The following is a 25,293-nucleotide window of genomic DNA, read 5'->3' as shown; positions in this document are numbered from 1 at the left end:
GTTTTAATTTTCATATCACATGTATCAAGGCAGTTGAGTTACCTGGAGGAAATGGATGTGATCCTCTGTGTGTGAGAGCTGCTCCAGCTCAGTGCTTCTCTTCCTCAGCTCAGCTATCTCCTGCTCCAGTTGCTCCAGGAGTCCTTTAACCCGTCTCACTGCAGTCTTCTCCTGGCCTCTAATCAACCTTTTCACCTCAGTGAGTATTCTCTCAATGGACCCGATCAGTTCAGTAAAGATTGTCTCATACTTACTAACTTCTGCCTGTACAGAGCACTGATAACTCACAGAGAGAGAGGAGGGGGTCAATTTCCACTCTTACTGGATTCCAGACAACCTGTTCCCCAGTGTTGTCTTGGTACTATTTTCACAAGTGTGTGGTAAAATTTCACAACTCTTAGAACAAAACTCATCACAGATCGTCAAAAAGGCTGTTACTTTTTTCTTCAAAACTTGAAGCACATTTTCAATTGACTAAGTACAAAACACAAAACCACACAGAAACATTTTCACCAAAACCTAATCAGTGTTTCATCTAGAAATACCTTTCATATAAAGCAAATGCCTTTCACAATGCAATGCTCACAATACTTTTCATATGATTCTCTTCTCATTTGTTTAAATACATTTGACCATCACTTAATCTAACTGCGCTTAATGGTAAATCACTTAACCGTTTGGTAAAACTATAGATTTTAAACTGGTTTGTCTACTATATAAGGATTTTGAGAACTACAGAAATAAAATGTGTTTGTAAAGTATAAACATCTAGATAACTTGTATGATACATGATAACCATACATAATGACTGCTCATTATTGCTATTTGATTCCACATAGTGGGAACCACAATTGGTCACCATATAAAAGGATGTTTATGAACATTTCTTTCAACATGGAGCAAGATAGACAGCAAGAGAGAGGAAGAAATCAAAGAGCTTGTGGACAAGGGTCCGTCAGAGAGGAGGGATGGGCCCCATTAAAGAGGTCAGAGAGGTAAATTCACAAAACATGTTCCAGTATTATTACAATATGATCTATTGACAGTATACATTTTTACATTTTAGTCATATAGCTCTTATCCAGAGCGACTTACAGTTAGTGCATACATTTTCATACTCTGTTCTACCCTCAGAATTGACAGAAGACCCCATGGTGGTGGTCGTGTGCTGACCGACCAGCAGGAGTGGGCAGTGGTGGAAATGGTGAGGGCCAGGAATGACATACGTCTGTCTGAAATAAAGCAGGCCATTGAGGAGAATGATGACACCTTTGCCAATGTGGCATCCATCAGCCTACCAACAATCACCCGCCTTTTGAAGAGGCACCAGGTATCTATGAAACACATTTACCTGGAGCCTTCTGAGAGAAACAACTGTGGGCCGAGTATGTTCAGGTACAGCACTATATACTGTATTACTGTTACTATTAATGCACATGCTACTTCACAATATCATATTGGAACTATACTGTAAAAATAACTAACCAAAATATATTTTTAGAGGGTGATGGTGCTTGATGCTGCTGTGAACCATCACTAGTATATCTTTGTTGATGAAGCGGGCTTCAACCTGGCCAAAACTTGGCGCCGTGGGCGGAACCCTATTTGCCGACGGGCGTCCGTCCAAGTGCCTGGACAACGCGGGGGAAACATTTCCAAGAGCAGCAGCTATCTCTGAAGATGGTGTGGTAGGATGTAGACCATTACTTGGATCCTACCACGCTGCACACCTCATTGTGTTTCTCAATGAAATTGAGCAGGCCTGTCAAGGTGAAGGGGTCACCTATGTCATTGTGTGGGACAATGTCAGGTTCCACCATTCAGAGGTGGTTCAGGCATGGTTTCAGGTCCCTCCCTGATTCGTGACCCTATACCAGCCCCCATACTCTCCTTCCTCAACCTTATTAAATTATTTTTTTCATCATGGAGGTGGAAGGTGTACGATCGCCATCCCCATGAGCGTGCCACCCTCCTTCTGGCCATGGATGAGGAATGTGATGACATCAATGCAGACCAATGTCAAGCTTTGATTCAACATGCCGAAAGGTTTCTCCAGCGGTGCATGAACAATGAGGACATTTACTGATGTGGATGAGAATTTATGGCCAAATGCTCAAGATAGGCTTGATGCTAATTAATGCGTGCTAAACATTCTTTTATTTTCAGTCATTTAATGTTTCATTTAATGTCTCACATCTAATTACAGACAGTACTGTATGTTGCAATTACATCAGAAAAAAAAAAAATCCCCATGAATGATTGTAGAGGATGTCATCATTGATCACACCTTTGATTACACATTGGATAGATATCATGGAAATGATAGATTGTCAATTTTGTTGGGTAATGTAAGTGTATTGCCTAATGTGAAGTGTAATTTACAGTACTGTAGCATATTACTTTCAGCACTTCTAAGGGTTATTTGAAACACTTATCTTGCAGTGATTTCTATTGGTAGTTAATGATATATTTTCAGTTGAGTAGTTTTAAGTTGTTTTGGTGATTAAACCAATGCTCTCATTACATTTATATTTTGAATCAATGGTTGTGTGGTGAGAGATGTTTCCAATCCAAATGAATGCACAATGACAGGTTTTGAATGAAAGACTGGCTGCCTTACAAGCGTGACCAGCTTGGAGTTTTATACTAAGAGTTGTGAAAATGTACCACCTGCTTATGAAAATAGTACCAAAGTGATTAAAACAAAACCGTAATATGATTTTTTGGGGGGGATGAATTGTTAATTGATTTTCAATAAGGAACACTGAGGGAAAACACAACAGAAGAAAAAGGGGGGAAGCAACCACTACAGTGAGGGAAAAAAGTATTTGATCCCCTCTCAATCAGAAGGATTTCTGGCTCCCAGGTGTCTTTTAAACAGGTAACGAGCTGAGATTAGGAGCACACCCTTAATGGGAGTTCTCCTTATCTCAGCTTGTTACCTGTATAAAAAGACACCTGTCCACAGAAGCAAACAATCAATCAGATTCCAAACTCTCCACCATGGCCAAGACCAAAGAGCTCTCCAAGGATGTCAGGGACAAGATTGTAGACCTACACAAGGCTGGAATGGGCTACAAGACCATAGCCAAGCAGCTTGGTGAGAAGGTGACAACAGTTGGTGCGAATATTCGCAAATGGAAGAAACACAAAAGAACTGTCAATCTCCCTCGGCCTGGGGCTCCATGCAAGATCTCACCTCGTGGAGTTGCAATGACCATGAGAACGGTGAGGAATCAGCCCAGAACTACACGGAAGGATCTTGTCAATGATCTCAAGGCAGCTGGGACCATAGTCACCAAGAAAACTATTGGTAAAACACTACGCCGTGAAGGATTGAAATCCTGCAGCGCCTGCAAGGTCCCCCTGCTCAAGAAAGCACATATACATGCCCGTCTGAAGTTTGCCAATGAACATCTGAATGATTCAGAGGAGAACTGGGTGAAAGTGTTGTGGTCATATGAGACCAAAATGGAGCTCTTTGGCATCAACTCAACTCGCCGTGTTTGGAGGAGGAATGCTGCCTATGACCCCAAGAACACCATCCCCACCGTCAAACATGGAGGTGGAAACATTATGCTTTGGGGGTGTTTTTCTGCTAAGGGGACAGGACAACTTCACCGCATCAAAGGGACGATGGACGGGGCCATATACCGTCAAATCTTGGGTGAGAACCTCCTTCCCTCAACCAGGGCATTGAAAATGGGTCGTGGATGGGTATTCCAGCATGACAATGACCCAAAACACACGGCCAAGGCAACAAAGGAGTGGCTCAAGAAGAACCACATTAAGGTCCTGGAGTGGCCTAGCCAGTCTCCAGACATTAATCCCATAGAAAATCTGTGGAGGGAGCTGAAGGTTCGAGTTGCCAAACGTCAGCCTCGAAACCTTAATGACTTGGAGAAGATCTGTAAAGAGGAGTGGGACAAAATCTCTCCTGAGATGTGTGCAAACCTGGAGGCCAACTACAAGAAACGTCTGACCTCTGTGATTGCCAACAAGGGTTTTGCCACCAAGTACTAAGTCATGTTTTGCAGAGGGGTCAAATGCACCCCAGTATCTCAATTTGCACATAATCTCTTGCACATCTAGCATTCCAGTGTTAATACTATTGTAATTATTTTTGCACTATAGCCTATTTATTGCCTTACCTCCATAACTTGCTACATTTGCACACACTGTATATATATTTTCTGTTGTATTTTTGACTTTATGTTGTTTACCCCATATGTAACTCTGTGTTGTTTTTATTGCACTGCTTTGCTTTATCTTGGACAGGTCGCAGTTGTAAATGAGAACCTGTTTTTAACTGGCTTACCTGGTTAAATAAAGGTGAAATAAAAATAAAAAAATAAAATAAAAATACTTACTTCCCTCATTAAAATGCAAATCAATGTATAAAATTTATGAAATGCGGTTTTCTTGATTTTTTTGGGGTTATTCTGTCTCTCACTGTTCAATAAAACCTACCATTAAAATTATAGACTGATTATTTCTTTGTCAGTTTGCAAACATACAAAATCAGCAGGGGATCAAATACTTTTCCCCCTCACTGTAACATTACAGTATGATATTCTAATGAGGTAAACACTAACATTAGAGTATGATACTCTAATGAGGCAACCACTAACATTACAGTATGATATTCTAATGAGGCAACCACTAACATTACAGTATGATATTCTTATGAGGCAACCACTAACATCACAGTATGATATTCTAATGAGGCAACCACTAACATTACAGTATGATTTCTAATGATGTAACAACAAACATTACAGTATGATATTCTAATGAGGCAACCACTAACATTACAGTATGAAATTCTAATGAGGCAACCACTAACATTACAGTATGATATCCAAATGAGGCAACCACTAACATTACAATATAATATTCTAACGAGGCAACCACTAACATTACATTATGATATTCTAATGAGGCAACCACTAACATTACAGTATGATATTCTAATGAGGCAACCACTAACATTACAGTATGATTTTCTAATGAGGCAACCACTAACATTACAGTATAATATTCTAATGAGGCAACCCCTAACATTACAGTATGATATTATAATGAGGCAACCACTAACATTACAGTATGATATTCTAATATTCTAATGAGGCAACCACTAACATTACAGTATGATTTTCTAATATTCTAACGAGGCAACCACTAACATTACATTATGATATTCTAATGAGGCAACCAATAACATTACAGTATGATATTCTAATATTCTAATGAGGCAACCACTAACATTACAGTATGATTTTCTAATATTCTAATGAGGCAACCACTAACATTACATTATGATATTCTAATGCGGTAACCACTAACATTACAGTATTATTTTCTAATATTCTAACGAGGCAACCACTAACATTACATTATGATATTCTAATGAGGCAACCACTAACATTACAATATGATATTCTAATATACTAATGAGGCAACCACTAACATTACAGTATGATATTCTAATGAGGCAACCACTAACATTACATTATGATATTCTAATGAGGCAACCACTAGCATTACAGTATGATTTTCTAATATTCTAACGAGGCAACCACTAACATTACATTATGATATTCTAATGAGGCAACCAATAACATTACAGTATGATGTTCTAATATTCTAATGAGGCAACCACTAACATTACATTATGATATTCTAATGCGGCAACCACTAACATAACAGTATGATATTCTAATATTCTAACGAGGCAACCACTAACATTACATTATGATATTCTAATGAGGCAACCAATAACATTACAGTATGATATTCTAATATTCTAATGAGGCAACCACTAACATTACATTATGATATTCTAATGCGGCAACCATTAACATTACAGTATGATTATCTAATATTCTAACGAGGCAACCACTAACATTACATTATGATAGTCTAATGAGGCAACCACTAACATTACAGTATCATATTCTAATATTCTAATGAGGCAACCACTAACATTACAATATGATATTCTAATGAGGCAACCACTAACATTACATTATGATATTCTAATGAGGCAACCACTAGCATTACAGTATGATTTTCTAATATTTTAACGAGGCAACCACTAACATTACATTATGATATTCTAATGAGGCAACCAATAACATTACAGTATGATATTCTAATATTCTAATGAGGCAACCACTAACATTACATTATGATATTCTAATATTCTAATGAGGCAACCACTAACATTACATTATGATATTCTAATGCGGCAACCACTAACATTACAATATGATATTCTAATGAGGCAACCACTAACATTACAGTATGATTTTCTAATATTCTAACGAGGCAACCACTAACATTACATTATGATATTCTAATGAGGCAACCAATAACATTACAGTATGATATTCTAATATTCTAATGAGGCAACCACTAACATTACATTATGATATTCTAATATTCTAATGAGGCAACCACTAACATTACATTATGATATTCTAATGCGGCAACCACTAACATTACAATATGATATTCTAATGAGGCAACCACTAACATTACAGTATGATTTTCTAATATTCTAACGAGGCAACCACTAACATTACATTATGATATTCTAATGAGGCAACCACTAACATTGCAGTATGATATTCTAATGTTGGAATGAGGCAACATCTAACATTACAGTGTGATAGTCTAATATTCTAATGCCAGTGAGCAAATCTCCAATCTCCACCCTATTCCCTATGTAGTGCACTACTTTTGATCTGGTCAGAAGTAGCCTAGTGCACTACGTAGGGAACAGGGTGTCATTTGGGCCAGAGTCAGTAACTCCCCTGGGTATGAATTCTCTCTCTATCTTATCTGTCTTCTATAATATGTTCTCCTCTCCTCCTCTCTTCTCTCCTCTATTCACTCTATTCTATCATCCACACCACATGCCAGCTTCAACACAATCCATTTACAAGTTAAAGACACACCTTGGAATAAATAGCAAAGGAAAACTACTACTAGATGTATTTTTTATTTCCCATCACCATGAATCATATTTAATAACTGAACAGTAGCAGACCTAACTTCATCTGTTCCTGACTCTAGATAGTGGATTAAAAAGACCATCAATCTCCAATGGTATTAAAGTACAATTCTGAACATTACTGATATACTGAGTGGCAAGTCAAGATATCTGCTGTTTTTATTGTTGGGTTAACAGCACCACCTGCTGGACAGGTTTAATGTTGCTTGACTGAGCAGTATGGGAGAATAAATTATACCAAACTTAGGGCCGGTTTCCCGGACATCTCCATTGAACATGCTTTTTAGTCTAGGACGAGGCTTCATCTGTGTCCGGGAAACCGGCCCATATAGTTCAATTAGCAAGTAAGTAACACTACCTGTTCCATGATACTGAGGAAAATTACATTGAGACAGAGAACCAATTGAGAAAACATTTCAATGGTCCTGAATGAAAACCAACATACATTAACAGCAAACATCATGATTAGTGTAAATGTAGCCAATTAAAACATTGCATTTGATAAAAATACGTTATTACGTTTTAATTACACTCTGAAGATTAAATCAGTCAGACAAAAATAATTGTACAGAAAAATTCAGCATTTTATCTGCGGACCATCACCACCAGCATAACTAGTATCTATGTGGACGCTACTACAGTTTAACCAGCTCAGCTATAGACTACACCAGCATGACTAGTATGTATGTGGACCCTACTACAGTTTAACCAGCTCAGCTATAGACTACACCAGCATGACTAGTATCTATGTGGACCCTACTACAGTTTAACCAGCTCAGCTATAGACTACACCAGCATGACTAGTATCTATGTGGACCCTACTACCGTTTAACCAGCTCAGCTATAGACTACACCAGCATGACTAGTATCTATGTGGACCCTACTACAGTTTAACCAGCTCAGCTATAGACTACACCAGCATGACTAGTATCTATGTGGACCCTACTACAGTTTAACCAGCTCAGCAGTCCCAGAGAGCCAAAACCCAGGATAGAGGGGCTGAGTGAATGTGGTCTGGACTCTGTGGAGGAGGGTCATTGTGTCAGAGACACTGTAGAAGGACAGAGTACCTGCCTTGTGATCCAGGTACACTCCTACTCTGGATGACTGAGGGCCTGATACTTTAGTCTCAACATTATTGTGTATGAACCAATAACCACCACTACAGCACTGTAAACTCCAGGACTTGTCATTCTCTCCAAATGCACCATCTGTCCCTGTTCTGCTGATGTCTTTATATGAGACTGCTGTAACAACACCCCCCCCCCCACTCCACTCCACCTCCCAGTAACAGCATCCAGACAGACCCTCTCTACACAGAACCATACTGTAGTCGGTGAATCTGTCTGGATGAACAGGATATGGTTGGACTTGGCCTGTATAGGTCACCTTTCTGTTCCCTTCAGACAGAGAGAGGTCTGTGTGTGCTGTGTTTGGGTCCAGTGTGAGCTGACAGGAATCTGGGAGAAGAGCAGAGCAGAGACCAATGAGGGGAGTTAGAACAATAAGTTAAGTCAGATACTGTATCTACCCTGTCTTTGATTAGAGCACAGCTGAGATCAAATCAGAGAAATATGAGGAGTCAGATAGATACCCAGTCTTTGATTAGTTCTACTATTGCTATATATTTCTAGTGGGATTGTTAGGAGTGTCAGTAAAAAGAGACTGTTAGTTACTTCAGAATAAAGAGACTCACATTGTAAGAACTGTTCTCTGGTCTTGGGCTCTGGAGGCAGTACAACATCCACTATATTCACTACAGACACACAAACACATTCACAGAGAGAGGGAATGTTATCATCATACCATATTCCACATGTATATGACTAGTAGGGAACTTTCAATGGTCTAAAGTTGATGTTCTTATTATTTTCAACACACCTGTAGTGGAGATCTTGGTCCATTCTCCTTTAAGGACGTCTTCTAGTTTCTCTCTCAGTTCAGAAACAGTCTTACTCACATCTCCAAAGTACTGAAGAGGACGGACAACGATGCTGGGTAAGTCTGAAGATACACTGGTACTGGAGAGAGACTGATAACTCTGGAGAGAGAGAGAGAGAGGGAGAGAGCGAGAGAGAGCGAGAGAACAGAACCAAATGATTGAGAGTTTCACATTGAGTTTTAGTTTCATATCACATGTATCAAGGCAGTTTAGTTACCTGGAGGAAATGGATGTGATCCTCTGTGTGTGAGAGCTGCTCCAGCTCAGTGCTTCTCTTCCTCAGCTCAGCTATCTCCTGCTCCAGTTGCTCCAGGAGTCCTTCAGCTTGACTCACTTGAGCCTTCTCTTGGGCTCTGATCAGCTCCTTCACCTCAGAGCGCCTTCTCTCAATGGAGCGGATCAGCTCAGTAAAGATCTTATCACTGTCCACCACTGCTGCCTGTGCAGAGCTCTGTTAAGAGAGAGAGAGAGAGAGAGAGAGACTTGTCTTACTTTAATGAGCCATCCTCATTAGACTAACACCCCCACCCCTAAAAGCACATTGCGTGCCACCACAACCTCCACACAATCACATTATCCAGTACCCAACACCACAGTACAATACACCATCCAGCACCACATTCCAACCGTCCATCCAACCCTTCCTCTCCAGCCATACAGACAGCTCCCCTGAGCCCCCATACCTCCTGAAACATCTCCACACTGTTGATCATTTTGTACAACTCAAACCCAACCCTAAGGCGTCAACAGTAATGGCATTACCCTGGCAACACAGAAAAAACATGATGAACAGTCTGTCATTGCAGAAAACGGACACCCCTCCCCAACTCCCAGGTCAACCCGAGCCAACCAGCTATTGGTGTCCAGGGCTCCATGTAATACCCTCCACTGGAGGACCCCTGACCTTTCCAGCACTGGGAGCTTATAGAGCACCCTCCACCTATACCCTGCCATGCTCTCAGCCCCCACAACCCCCTGCCACTGATGCCCCTTCACTCCCGCTAAGCTCCTGATGTGTCTAACCTTGACACTGAGGGTGTACAGCACCTTACCCCCCACCTCCTCAAACTCCCCCAGGCTCAGAGTGTTAAAAGTCAGTAAGTCCTCCGGACTCTCCTGCCAGTCCCCAGTCTCTGCTGTCACTTGCAGTGGTGGAAACGGTGGGGGCCCCTCCTCAGGCTGCTCCAGCCCTAAGTACTGCAGCATAGAAATCAGAGACCCCTGCTGTATTGAGTCTCTCCTGCCGCATGATGAAGAGCTGCTGATCCAGCCCCAAACCACCAGCCCTCCTCAACAGAGCACATGCTGGTTCCCTCCAGCCCACCTCCGTACGGTACAGTAGCCTCTGTGCTGCTGAGTCAGAACGCTGCCACCCTGACCAGAAAATGTTTACTAACTTGCGCTGCAGGTCCACAAGCAGACCACCGGGGGCGTTGAGAATGGCCAATTTATGCCACAGAGAGGATGCCACCAAGTTGTTGATGATCAGCACCCTCCCTCTGTATGACACCTGGGAGATGAGCCACCTCCACTTCGTCAGCCTCGACACCACAGCTTGTGACACTCCTTCCCAGTTCTTCCTATCCCACCCCTCTGAGCCCAGATACACCCCAAGCATCTTGAGCCACTCACAGCCCCACTGCAACCCCCCTGGAAGCCGCAGAGGTGCCCTGTCCCTCCTTACCCGCCCAGCAGGTTCCCTCATCTCCCCACAACAGAAGTTACCCACCCATCAGGCTCCCTCATCTCCCCCACAACAGAAGTTACCCGCCCATCAGACTCCCTCATCTCCCCACAACAGAAGTTACACGCCCATCAGGCTCCCTCATCTCCCCACAACAGAAGTTACACGCCCATCAGACCAACGTAAACAATGGATTTTCTTGGTTTCCCCACTCTGTTTCTCCAACACAAAAGAGCTGGGAGCATCCATCTCCCTCAACATGGAAAAACTAGCTCTTACAAGTGATCCTTTTGCTTTCTCTGAAATGAAAGCCCCTAGGTCCCTGCATAGTTCAGATAGATTATCTTGTAGCCCCACCCTACTTTGCCCCACCAGCTCAGCCTCCACCTCTATTATGAACCCCTCAAGCTCCCCCAGTACTCTCCTGGCCTCTGAAGAGGAAAAATATGTATACTGCTGACAGAACCAGAATCTGGGCTTTCCCTACGTCCCACCACTGACTGACAGACTCAAACTCCCCCTTCTGCTGTCCCCACCTCTCCCAAAAGCCTTGGAAGCTTGAGCAAAAAGTGGCATTTTGTAAGAGCTTTACATTGAATTTGGTGAAACAGAGAACTGAGCCCTGTACTAGGTGCAGACACATTTATGAAAGCAAAGACAAGGTCATTATTTGGGCTCTAAACACTAACAACCTACCCTTACACACCTCTTTTGACATTTTAATGTTTTTGTTTTACATATTCCCCCAGTCTCTGCCGCCGTTCATGTTAAGGAAGTCTAACCGTGAAATCTCCATAAGAGGTGGGAGGGAAATCACCACAATCAGAAACCAGTAGAGAAGCCCATAAAGCCGCCATGCCAGAAAAAAAACATCAATTTAAGCAGATTCTGAAGACATGCCCTTAAGAACCCATGACCCATTTTCTCAGCCTATACCGCTTCCTGGGTGAGAGGACACTAAACCCCTCATTCTTCATCACGTGTTGTACTGAACTTACAAACCTTCCAGGATCAATCAAATAAGACTCCAGCAGAACCTTCTTTTTCCCCTTTAGTCTCCATCAGGAACCTAGAAAGTTCTCTCACCGTATATACTGGGCCCTCAGCCTGACTGGCTGTCAGCTCTGGATCCAATGAGCCGTCTGAAAACGAGACCGCCTTGTCCTCCGCTCCCGCAGACTCACCTCCCCCCTCTTCCTCCTCCTCCATTGGCAAGGTACTGTCCTCCTCCTCCCCAGTCTCTGCCCCCCTGCACTTCCCCCCTGATCAGTGCCTCTTCCCCAATGACAGGCAATATTTCCTGGGATGAGCCCACCAAGCCTTCGCCCACCGGAGTCTCTGTTCCTACAGAAACCTGCCTCAGCTCATGTAGCCCAGCTGCAACCTCCCCACCACCGCTTTCTCCACGGCCTGCGCACCACCACTTGACCCTGCTCTACTCTCCTCCCTCCTGGTACCACCACCACTTGACCCTGCTCTACTCTCCTCCCTCCTGGTACCACCACCACTTGACCCTGCTCTACTCTCCTCCCTCCTGGTACCACCACAACTTGACCCTGCTCTACTCTCCTCCTTCCTGGTACCACCACCACTTGGCCCTGCTCCACTCTCCTCCCTCCTGGTACCACCACCACTTGACCCTGCTCTACTCTCCTCCTTCCTGGTACCACCACTACTTGACCCTGCTCTACTCTCCTCCTTCCTGGTACCACCACCACTTGACCCTGCTCTACTCTCCTCCTTCCTGGTACCACCACCACTTGACCCTGCTCTACTCTCCTCCTTCCTGGTACCACCACCACTTGACCCTGCTCTACTCTCCTCCTTCCTGGTACCACCACCACTTGACCCTGCTCTACTCTCCTCCTTCCTGGTACCACCACCACTTGACCCTGCTCTACTCTCCTCCTTCCTGGTACCACCACCACTTGACCCTGCTCTACTCTCCTCCCTCCTGGTACCACCACCACTTGACCCTGCTCTACTCTCCTCCCTCCTGGTACCACCACCACTTGACCCTGCTCTACTCTCCTCCCAGCCTCTGCCCCCTGAGTCCTAGTAGACTGGACAACAGAACAAGTCAAAATTCACTGAAGGCTGTAAAACGGCCAAAGAACATTGGCTGAGCTGGAACACTAGCCTGAGGCCAAAGCAAATGAATTGAAGCGAACCATCACTGAGCCTCTTCTGACTGGAATGATCCTTAGAATTCAATTTTCCCTAAATGGCACCAAAAAATGTCTACCTTTTTATTTCACCACTACAATCTGTTCTTAGGACGAAACAGAAAAACAAGTAATAAATAACAACTGGTGTAGAAAGTAAACATCCACACCTCGATGGTGCCAAGTGTGCTTATGTCTGCATTACCAGGAAGTAGGGAAAAAATGTTAACTTCTGACTATTTCTGGTCTAGCGATCGATGACAGCAGAGTACGCTGCCCAACCTGATGTCATTAGAAAGAGGAGATTATCCTGATTAAAATGGAGTCTGACTTGAAATATACCATTGTGAGATATTTTGTGAAATAAAGAGACATACCTATATTTCCCCTAAAGGAAACAATGGGACGACCTCAGAGCTCCAGGAGTACATGTTGTTTTTGGGACGTTTTAACTCCCAGCAATATGCTGCCCAAACTAACATCATTATAAATAATAGGTTATCTTGATTAAAATGATGTAGAACTTCAAACCATTAAAATTAATACATATATTTCACATAATTGGTGAAATAGACAGACATGTCCCTATTTCCCCAAAACAATGGCAGTCTGAAAGTTCTAAGAGCAGTCTTTTATTTAACCAGCTTACCATTTATCTACGACCATTTGCCTTTTTGTGGATTGTTTACATTTAGTTTACATTTACATGTTAGTCATTTAGCAGACGCTCTTAATCTAGCGGTTAAGAGCGTTGGGCAGTAATCGAAAGGTGGCTGGTTCGAATCCCCGAGCCGACTAGGTGAGAAATCTGTACCCTTGTACGTCGACAGATTTAGGCACTTAACCCTAGTCGTTCTGAATAAGAGCGTCTGCTAAATGACTCACATGTAAATGTAAACTAGGCCTCTGTGAAAGCGTGGCAATAACTTATTAACTTTACATTATTCCCAGACAGACTCCTCTGAAGGCAGGCAGGCAGCAAACTCCTGAAAACGAACTGCTCAGCAAAGCAAAGGCTCTTTTGAGACCTACCAGATTTATATAAAAAAAAGCTAATTTTCTGTGTCTGTGTCCAGTATCTGTGTTTATATGTTAAGAGGTTGTTACTTTGGCAGATAATGTCACCCATCTAAATATATATATATTATTTTTTATATAATTAACTAAATGTATGGTGTTTTTGGTTTATGTCAGTTTCATTGTTTGTTATGCTATGAATTGTTATTTTATGGTTGTAAGTGATCAAATGAACTAGAACATTTTATATTTAGCAATTTTGAGTAATTACTACTTTAGTGAGTATATACACTTTATTCAGTACTACTGCAGTTGCTAAATAATTCCAATAGATGGCAGCATAAGACCACGAATGACATTTCAGAAGATTAGTTCAGTTCTCTCCCTGTATACACCACCACTCCCCCTCACAGGAAAACTCCTGCCTGAGCTTTTTACTGTCCCTTTCCACACTGCTAACGCAAGAGGAAGGACTGAAAACACATTACTGTGAAGTAATATAATGATGATTCATGTTTATTATTACCTGTTTTTATGCTCATATTTTAAATTATACCTCATTACTATAACGATCATCAAAAAGCGCGAACATTAATTCAGTCACCTCTGGTCGACAAAAATGTATTTTTCTAGTAAATTAATTGTCAAATTTATCAACCAGCACAGAGCCACTCTGCCTTCTCGAACAAGTAGCCAACTCAACAAGCCCCGCAAAAAAATTGTGCCGTCAGCGGCAGCGAGCACTCTGCCTTCTAGCACAAGCGAGGGGCATGTTGAGGTAAATGTTCTAACCGCGATGGTTGCATGATTTATTGGTGGGCTGGAATATATGAGATATTAAGATGATGTCATAATGCATGTTTACTAGGGTTGAGGTTAGCGCATCTGACTAGTGATTATTTGGCCGGTGTTCAATACCTGCTAGAGTTAATATTTTGTTGCTCTCCCAAAAGCAACACAGGCCTAATACGAGATATATAGCTAACTGTAAAGTAATGAGTGACCTTTTTAGAAAATCATAGGACATAGTCTTTGGTTGCATGCTATTTTATGCTTGTAGCCTATAACTGATGCTTTGTGGTCTTATGCAGCCATATATTGGAAACATTTAGCAATTAAAAGTTATTAATTCACGTAAAGACATTGGTGAGGCAGCTGAGAAATAAAGTGTAGTTTTCTTATTAATTCTGGAGATCAGTCTCAAACCTGCCCCACCTATGACATGCCAATTGCTGGACTTTCACATAGAGGTTACTAGGTCACACCCAGTTCAAACCACATTAAAACAATTAAACAAATGTGTTGTTTATCAAGTGTTCTGCCTTGCAATAATACATATAATAAAATGACGGCAAGCATCTGGGACATATGGTAATATTATGAAACTGGGTTTCATGGCGGATGCAATTTTATCAGAAAAAGGCGTTAAAAATGTATTGTGTCCAGCCTAGTCCTAGCCCCCGCTGCCGGCTGGTCGCCCTTGTCTGCACTAGCATTATGCCCTACATCCCCACACTAGAAACACCGAAAACTATCTGTGCTAGCAAACCCTGCGTTCCACCCCTTCCCCTGTGTAACCTTGAAGATTGTTAAGAAACAAACATTGGTCTACGAAAAGAGACAACATGTTTAACGGACTACACTTGCCACCTAGCCGAGAGCACACGAAAACCACTTGCAAAATTACCAAAACGAACCAACTACTTGTGGTCTGTTCGTACGTAATAAACGGAGGCAGATTAGCCACCACAACTCTTGTCGAAAGAGGCGACACACCCCTCACAAAAATCCCACTCGCAACAAGACAAACCTTTTTCATTAACACAACCACCGCCTTGTTCATTCTGGATGCAGATGTTCCGCTCCAACCTGTTCGCCGACCATGAGCAAAACTTCCTCCACACCTTTCTCCGGAACGCACCCGAAGCGACAGCGTTTCTTCTTCACTCGGTTGAGGCCATCACGCCGCCCTAACAAACTACCCCTACTCCCCCCTCAACTCTAAACGATAAACAGTGGAAACCAATAAACAAACCCTCCACCATGAGAAAATAAATTCAGAAAATACGCAAGAACCAAAAGAAAAAAGAATAGCCCTCCTCACGAACCACAAAACTCTCACACAAGCAACTTCTTCTTCTATGATATAATGGCGGTCCACAAACCAACGTTAAAGGTGCATGCCGCCACCTACTGTGCTGGAGTGTGTGGTCAATCACGGTTTCCAACATTTCTAAATCCTCCTACCTAACTCAGTACTTCTGAGAAAATAAAGAAGAGCCCTACTAACTTCTAATAGACCCTCCCCCATCCCCCAAATCCCTTCCAAACCCCCCCAACCCCGTCCAACCTCAATGACCCTACACTTCAATCTTTCCCTCTCTTCAACATACTTACAACAATATAACAACACATGCTCCACCGTTTCATCGACCATACCAACTCCTGAGTGGCGCAGTGTTCTAAGGCACTGCATCGCAGTGCTAACTGTCCCACTAGAGATCCTGGTTCGAATCCAGGCTCTGTCGCAGCCGGCCGCGACCGGGAGACTCATGGGTGGCGCACAATTGGCCCAGCGTCGTCCAGGGTAGGGGAGGGAATGGCCGGCAGGGATGTAGCTCAGTTGATAGAGCATGGTGTTTGCAACGCCAGGGTTGTGGGTTCATTTCCCAGGGGGGGCCAGTATAAAAAAATATATATATATGTATTCACTAACTGTAAGTCGCTCTGGATAAGAGCGTCTGCTAAAAATGACTAAAATGTAAAAATACCCTCCAGACACAAACCATTCCCATGCTTGCCAACCAGATGTAATGACGAGATCAATGTACAATGTTCTAAGCGCAATTGAGTAAACACCACCTCTTCCTTCCTAATCTGACTTTTGAATCTTGGTCCATCGACCTTTCTGTAAAACTGTAAACTATTCATATAAATGCCGGCGCTTGTGCTCAGAGTACCATCTCTTCTGCCACACATCTATCAAAATGGCTCTGATCTTACATTTGGCCTCACCTCTACCCAGTGGAACATTAATATCAATTATATCTTGATTCAAAGCTCTTTTAGCTAACTGGTCTACAATTTCATTCCCTTCCACACCTTCCATACCAGATGATAAACTATTCAATACAGACAGAGAATCTGAGCATACTATAATTCTACCAGGTTGTACGTTCTCCACCCACTGGAGGGCAACTATTATGACCAACAGTTCAACTGAGTATACTGACAGTTCATCTGTTAGTCTTCTACATATCTGCACATCAAATTCAGGAATGTAAACACCTGCTCCTGTGAGCCCACTATCTGGGTCCTTGGATCCATCTGTGAAAAGCAGTAAAAAAGCATAAACACTTCTACCAATGTAATTGTCAACCAGTTTCACTATATCACTGACTTCTGACCAATCTTTCCTTTTCTCTACCAGGGTTAGATCAACAACAGGGTCTGGGAGTAACCATGGAGGACCATCCCCTATCACCACAGAAGGGCCAACCTCCAACTCCCTCAAACCACTCTCATCAGCAAGCTTTCCAACTGTCCAACCAAAACCACTGCCTTGTCTACTAGTATATTCCCAACAGTCATCTAGAACAGTAGCAGTGGGATGCTCAACCTCACAGCCTTTCAACCTAACCCAATAAGATAATGACCATTTTTTACGCTGTATATCCAAAGGCATCTCGCCTGCCTCCACTAGTAAGACACATACAGACGTTGATTTAAATGCACCAATACATATCCTTAAAGCTATATATTGGATTCTGTCCAGCTTCTGAAGCCAAGTCTTTACCTCTGTTCCATAAACTGTACACCAGTAATCAGTTGGCGTCCTGATCAGAGCTCTATAAATATCCATCAACTACTGTATATCAGCACCCCATTCATAATCAGAGACCCACACAACCAACTACCGTGAAAGTGATGGAATGAAAGAGCCAGAGACATCGTTACAACACTGTACATAGCCATAATTTAGCATTTCTTCTTCTTCTTTGGAGTTTAACGGCGGTTGGCATGGAAAAATAAAAAAATAAAAACAACAAAACAACAAATCTTCTGAAGTCTAATCTTGTATGCCCAAATACTTCTCTGCAGGTGCCACCACAACATCTATTTTCTGTGATTTACAGTGGGGAGAACAAGTATTTGATACACTGCCGATTTTGCAGGTTTTCCTACTTACAAAGCATGTAGAGGTCTGTAATTTTTATCATAGGTACACTTCAACTGTGAGAGACGGAATCTAAAACAAAAATCCAGAAAATCACATTGTATGATTTTTAAGTAATGAATTTGCATTTTATTGCATGACATAAGTATTTGATCACCTACCAACCAGTAAGAATTCCGGCTCTCACAGACCTGTTAGTTTTTCTTTAAGAAGCCCTCCAGTTCTCCACTCATTACCTGTATTAACTGCACCTGTTTGAACTCGTTACCTGTATAAAAGTAACCTGTCCACACACTCAATCAAACAGACTCCAACCTCTCCACAATGGCCAAGACCAGAGAGCTGTGTAAGGACATCAGGGATAAAATTGTAGACCTGCACAAGGCTGGGATGGGCTACAGGACAATAGGCAAGCAGCTTGGTGAGAAGGAAACAACTGTTGGCGCAATTATTAGAAAATGGAAGAAGTTCAAGATGACGGTCAATCACCCTCGGTCTGGGGCTCCATGCAAGATCTCACCTCGTGGGGCATCAATGATCATGAGGAAGGTGAGGGATCAGCCCAGAACTACACGGCAGGACCTGGTCAATGACCTGAAGAGAGCTGGGACCAGTCTCAAAGAAAACCATTAGTAACACACTACTCCGTCATGGATTAAAATCCTGCAGCGCACGCAAGGTCCCCCTGCTCAAGCCAGCGCATGTCCAGGCCCGTCTGAAGTTTGCCAATGACCATCTGGATGATCCAGAGGAGGAATGGGAGAAGGTCATGTGGTCTGATGAGACAAAAATAGAGCTTTTTGGTCTAAACTCCACTCGCCATGTTTGGAGGAAGAAGAAGGATGAGTACAACCCCAAGAACACCATCGCAACCGGAGGTGGAAACATCATTCTTTGGGGATGCTTTTCTGCAAAGGGGACAGGACGACTGCACCGTATTGAGGGGAGGATGGATGGGGCCATGTATCGCGAGATCTTGGCCAACAACCTCCTTCCTTCAGTAAGAGCATTGAAGATGGGTCGTGGCTGGGTCTTCCAGCATGACAACGACCCGAAACACACAGCCAGTGCAACTAAGGAGTGGCTCCGTAAGAAGCATCTCAAGGTCCTGGAGTGGCCTAGCCAGTCTCCAGACCTGAACCCAATAGAAAATCTTTGGAGGGAGCTGAAAGTCCGTATTGCCCAGCGACAGCCCCGAAACCTGAAGGATCTGGAGAAGGTCTGTATGGAGGAGTGGGCCAAAATCCCTGCTGCAGTGTGTGCAAACCTGGTCAAGACCTACAGGAAACGTATGATATCTGTAATTGCAAACAAAGGTTTATGTACCAAATATTAAGTTCTGCTTTTCTGATGTATCAAATACTTATGTCATGCAATAAAATGCAAATTAATTACTTAAAAATCATACAATGTGATTTTCTGGATTTTTGTTTTAGATTCCATCTCTCACAGTTGAAGTGTACCTATGATAAAAATTACAGACCTCTACATGATTTGTAAGTAGGAAAACCTGCAAAATCGGCAGAGTATCAAATACTTGTTCTCCCCACTGTACGTTCCATTTCTACTGTACAATTGATAACCATTGCTATGAACGCTAAGAAGCTAACTTTACTAAAGCATATATCACTCGTTGGCCTATCCCTCTGTGCTGGCACAGATCTACTACTCACAGGGATCCTCTCAGGATCTCTCACCCTTGACCCATCCTCCTCTACTTTCTTCACTGCCTCAGCATACGACACCTTCTGCACTACTCTGACTCTATCCACCTCAACCTGCCTCTCTCGCACCGGACACTTCCGATCCCCAGCAACATGGGCATCCCAACAGTTGACACACACAACTTTATCCACCGAAACTACACAATCCTCTATCCCATGCCCTCCTGCACACTTCCCACATTTTGGAATCTCCCTCCTACAAACTGCTGCAACATGACCATAAACGTTGCACCTGAATCAGTGCAGTGGATTCGGCACAAAGCTCTAACAGGAGAACTGATATATCCTAACATGACTTTGTCGGGTAAAGACTCAAAACTCAAAAGGACTGACAGTGACTCCTCTGTTTCACCACGCTCACCACCGGGTCTGCGTTGCACCAAACGGCGGGAATCACAAACACCAGGAATCTTCAACCTTAATTGCTCCACCTCCACACTTAACGCTACCCCAGAAATCACTTCTTTCAATGGTGCCCTGTTCCTAAGAGCAAAGCAAGAAACAGATTTTGACCCAAGTTGCGTGACATGGAGCGCCCACTCCCTCTGGTCAGAAGAAACACAAACAAATATCACAAGTCCACTACAGGTTACCTTCACTGATTCAACTGCACCCAACTCCTTTCCCACCCACCCTGAAACCACAAATGGATCTACCAAAAGGTATGGATCCACTTTCTACAACAATGTAACTCCTACTGCACCAGATTCTTCTTTATCATGTCCATTGATGCCAGGCTCTGGTTCTGAGCTCTTCACCACACCTTCTACCTCACTTAACTCTCCCTCATTCATTTCCATTTCACCTCCAGAACTCAGTCTGGCGAATGGCTCACTCTGTTTGCACTTGAATTATAACATTTGAAATGTCTCTATTACTTTGAAACGTTTGTGAGTGTAACGTTTACTGTTAATTTCTGATCATTGATTTCACTTTAGTTTATTATTTATTTAGCCTGCTTTGGTAATGTAACATGTTTCCCATGTCAATAAAGCCCATTTAATTGAATTGAGAGAGAGTGAGAGAGAGAGAGAGAGCTCCGTGTTAATGTATAGCGGACATGAGTTACTCATGGTTACTCATGGTTATGTGATGAGGTAGCCCCACTTGTGACTTTAAAATCAGTGTCGGCCCAGTAAGGAATCTCCTCTTGGTGTAACATAATAATATACAATATGCCATTTAGCAGACGCTTTTATCCAAAGCGACTTACAGTCATGTGTGCACATATTTTTACGTATGTGTGGTCCCGGGGATCGAACCCCCAAGATGTTGGTTTCTCCCGCAGTAGACCCGGGTTCATATCCCGTCAGTTACATTAAGCCGTGTGTTCTCTGAAAGGGGTCCTGTTTCCAACAGTGGGGTCAGTGGGATTAGATAGAGGCCTGTCTCTCTCCCTCTCTCTGACTGGAGGAGAGAAGTGAAATGGTGTGTCTCCTCTGGTCAACAATACTCACCTTGAGAGACTCCACAGCCTGTTGGAGCTCCTTCAGCTCCTTCTCTCTCTCCTGGAATCTCTGCTGGACCTTCTGCTGACTCATCCACAGCTGCCTCTGTGGATAATCACTCTTCAATGAGCTGCCAAGCTTTATTTGTCCAGTAGATCAATAGTATAGTAATGTGACATAGGGCCCATAGAGAGGAAGGTCTAAAATCTTGAGGAAGTCCCTTTACCATATGACATTTTCTATGTTGCTATGTTAATGATTATAGTTTTTATGGTAGGCGTACATGTATCAAGGGGTTGAGACTGAACTTTGAACTCTTAAAAGGGCATTCGGAATGATAATAGTGTTAGACATCAGAAAATGGTGATACATTTGGAGCAAACTCAATATACTCAAGGTTTGTGTTCATATTTGTTTTGCTGAGGATCGATATCATTTGAATGATCTCATATTCAAACAGCCTTAGTTCCTACTGTATCTTTAATTCTTTGTTTATCAGACAGTCACCAACAAGTAGTTCTGGTCTTACCTGTTTCTCAGTCCTCTCTGCTGCAGCTGACACTGTATCATGGCCTTTATGTTCATCCATTGTACACAGATAACAGATACACTGCTGATCGGTACGACAGTAAACCTCCAGCAGTTTGTCATGATCAGAGCAGATCTTCTCCTGTAGTTGTGCGGTGGCTTTGACCAGCTTGTGCTTCTTGAAACCAGGAAATTCATAGTGAGGTTGGAGGTGAGTCTCACAATAAGAGGCCAGACACACCAGACAGGACATGAGGGCTTTCTGCTTTCTGGTCCCAGTGCAGAAATCACACACCACATCTCCAGGTCCAGCATAGCACAGAGCAGGAGGGGGAGCAGCCTGGAGTCCTGTCTTCTTCAGTTTCTCCACCACCTCAGCCAACATGTTATTTTTTCTCAGAGTAGGCCTTGGAGTGAAAGTCTGTCTGCACTGAGGACAGCTATAGACCCCTTTCAGAACATCCTGATCCCAGCAGTCCTCAATACAGCTCCTACAGTAACTGTGTCCACAGGCAGTAGTGACCGGCTCCTTCAGTAGATCCAGACAGACAGAACAACAGAACTGGTCCTGATCCAGCAGAACTCCCTGCTGAGCCATTTGGACGGTTGTTCACTCTCACACAGACAGATGACACAGAGACTCAGATCAGTTTTGTTTCCTCAGAAGAGAGTTTGTGGGAGGGGGAGGGACTTCCTGGTTCTGCCAGAGGGGTGGGGTTAGAGAGAGAGAGAGAGGGGTTAGAGGGAGAGAGAGAGAGACAGAGAGAGAGAGAGAGAGAACTGTACGCAATGTTAATAGAGACAAAGATTTGTGTTCCTAGGTTAGGGCCCTTAATATGGAATAAATTAATAATAAATAGAGTGGTTAGAATATATAAAGGGTAACAGTTTCTATGAAGTACATATGTATAATGCTTTTAATGAATGTTGTAATGCCTTAAACTTATGTGCTATGACACTAACTGTAAGTGTCCATAATAACTAATACGTGGTTGTAAAACTCTACAGTGTGTTATAGATAATTATCTACAATGGGGGATACAATGTACTGTAGGTGAAATGAATACTGTATGTATTGACTGATCATTGAGAATGATGTAACACTTTACATTACAGTGTGTTTATTGGTGTGTAATTATTCCTGTTAGTACAGTGGTGTAAAAGTACTGTGATGCCTCATTCTTACACTGTACTAGCAGCAGTAACCCTAGCCAGTAATAAGGCTACTGTAATGGAAAGTGTTACAGGAAATATAAAGGAAGGATTTATACATCTATGATATACTCTATGTAATGATATGTCTATGTCTTCTATATGGTGTTCTATACTGTATGTAATGATATGTCTATGTCTTTTAGATGGTGTTCTATACTGTATGTAATGATATGTCTATGTCTTCTATATGGTGTTCTATACTGTATGTAATGATATGTCTATGTCTTCTATATGGTGTTCTATACTGTATGTAATGATATGTCTATGTCTTCTATATGGTGTTCTATACTGTATGTAATGATATGTCTATGTCTTCTATATGGTGTTCTATGCTGTATGTAATGATATGTCTATGTCTTCTAGATGGTGTTCTATACTGTATGTAATGATATGTCTATGTCTTCTATATGGTGTTCTATACTGTATGTAATGCTAAAGGTCCAGCATGACAGTGAGCAGGAGAAGCAGCTTGGAGTCCTGTCTTCTTCAGTTTCTCCACCACTTAGGCGACCACAGCACTCCTGTTCAGAATAGGTCTTGGGGTGAAGGTATGTCTGCACTGCACTCAATCTTGTTTATTTAGTACCCCAGCGCAGGTTAAGTAGTGGAAAGAACATGTTGGGTTATTTTGACCCAGACAGTTTGGTTGCGTGAATATCCCAATATGTTGGGTTGTTAGTATTAACAGAACACGGGTTAATTTAACCATCAGTTGGGTATTTTTTACTCTCATGCTTGGTTGACCTAGTAACTGGGTTTGTTCTAATGTCATGCTTGGTTGACCTAGCAACTGGGTTTGTTCTAATGTCATGCTTGGTTGACCTAGCAACTGGGTCTGTTTTAATGTCATGCTTGGTTTACCTAGCAACTGGGTCTGTTTTAATGTCATGCTTGGTTGACCTAGCAACTGGGTCTGTTTTAATGTCATGCTTGGTTGACCTAGCAACTGGGTCTGTTTTAATGTCATGCTTGGTTGACCTAGCAACTGGGTCTGTTTTAATGTCATGCTTGGTTGACCTAGCAACTGGGTCTGTTTTAATGTCATGCTTGGTTGACCTAGCAACTGGGTCTGTTTTAATGTCATCCTTACTGTAGGTTATTTTAAGGAGGCGTGGCTTATTATGGGCGTGGCTTTCAGCTAGATCTTATTGGCCACCCATGAGAGTAAATGTCATTCCAGTTTATCATATCAAATTTACATACTGTAAACTCAATTTTTCCTTATTAAATTCTTCTATAATATGTAGAGTATTTATTACATATTATAATAAGGTATACCACTGTATTATAGCCCAACAATGAGACATACGTGGACTTTTAGGAAACTCTATAAGCATAATTGAAGCTACAAAAATGTCAATGTTCAACCTTAACATGTGCTAACTACGCAACAGACCAGATGAACAGGAATTATATTTACTCTCATGGGTGGCTAAAAATAACTATCTGAAAGCCACACCCCTACTAAACTATGCCTACAGTCTTCTGATCTGACCTGCTGGGTCATATCTCAATAACCAAGCAACAATAACCCAACACCCAGCATCCATAACCCAGCAGTTTTTAAAGAAAACAACCCAACTAAGTGACCCAACGCCTGCAACCCAACATTTGGGTCAACCAAACAACCCAGCATTTTTTAGATTGTGGGGACAGGTGTAGACACCTTTCAGATCATCCTGATCCCAGCTTTCTTTAATACAGCCCATACAGTAGCTGTGTCCACAGGCAGTAGTCACCGGATCCTTCAGTGGATCCAGACAGATGGAGCAACAGAACAGTTCTAGATTGTCAGCCATTTTAGTGCTTTCACCTGAAGGTTGAGCAACAGGGTGTCAAAGATGACTTTCTGTTTCATGGAACTCTACACCAGAGGACAGGGAGTGGCTTCCTCTTGACTGTGTACTCTGTATCTACAGGTTTTTGGGGGATGGAAGTCAAGCTAAGAAGATGACGTTGCATACAGCTGTGTCCACAGGGAATAGTAACTGGATCCTTTGGTAGATCCAGACAGCAGAGTGGATATTTTAAAAGGGCCTCTGCAATGTCCATACAACAAACTGCACAGCAGAGTATCAGAGACAACTTTAATTTCTTTGAAAGTCTGAGTGGTGGGGGAGGCCTTTTAGATCTGTTTGGAGACGTTAGTCCTGGATGGATGCACTGAGGTATATAGGGATGGAAGCCATAGTGACGCGTAACCAAATATAAGGTTGTGGTAAAACATTACAACGTTTTAAAGGTTCCATAAATGTACAGTGACCTATTCAGAAGCCACAGTGGTGAATGATGAATATGTAAAATCAAACGTTTTATTTCATTTTCAGTCATGTAAAATGATCATAAATTGTAAAGAAACATGTGGATGCAGTGGT

General features: G+C 42.5%; 1 protein-coding gene across 1 annotated transcript; it reads right to left on the bottom strand.

Moving 5' to 3' along the window:
- Positions 1–7,627: 7,627 nt before the first annotated feature.
- On the bottom strand, positions 7,628–22,319 carry LOC311149209 (tripartite motif-containing protein 16-like). Its single transcript, XM_084186294.1, has 6 exons — positions 21,705–22,319; positions 21,185–21,280; positions 9,178–9,411; positions 8,900–9,059; positions 8,715–8,774; positions 7,628–8,478 (listed from the first exon to the last, which is right to left on the bottom strand). Exons 1-6 carry the CDS (start codon positions 22,299–22,301, stop codon positions 7,964–7,966), a joined length of 1,662 nt encoding a protein of 553 aa, XP_084042420.1. The 5' UTR covers positions 22,302–22,319; the 3' UTR covers positions 7,628–7,963.
- Between the last annotated feature and the right edge of the window lie 2,974 nt (positions 22,320–25,293).

Source organism: Coregonus lavaretus (genome assembly GCF_964263955.1).
Source record: "Coregonus lavaretus genome assembly, chromosome: 21".
Lineage (NCBI taxonomy): Eukaryota > Metazoa > Chordata > Actinopteri > Salmoniformes > Salmonidae > Coregonus > Coregonus lavaretus.
Note: the sequence above shows the minus strand (reverse complement) of the source record. Positions and strands in the feature narration are given on the sequence as shown.

Coding starts and splice junctions, on each gene's coding strand:
- LOC311149209 (XM_084186294.1), bottom strand. CDS start 22,301: ATGGCTCAGCAGGGAGTTCTGCTGGATCAGGACCAGTTCTGTTGTTCT. Junction 21,281..21,704: donor CAGAGAGGACTGAGAAACAG/GTAAGACCAGAA, acceptor GATTATCCACAG/AGGCAGCTGTGGATGAGTCA. Junction 9,060..9,177: donor ATCACATCCATTTCCTCCAG/GTAACTAAACTG, acceptor CTCTCTCTCCAG/AGTTATCAGTCTCTCTCCAG.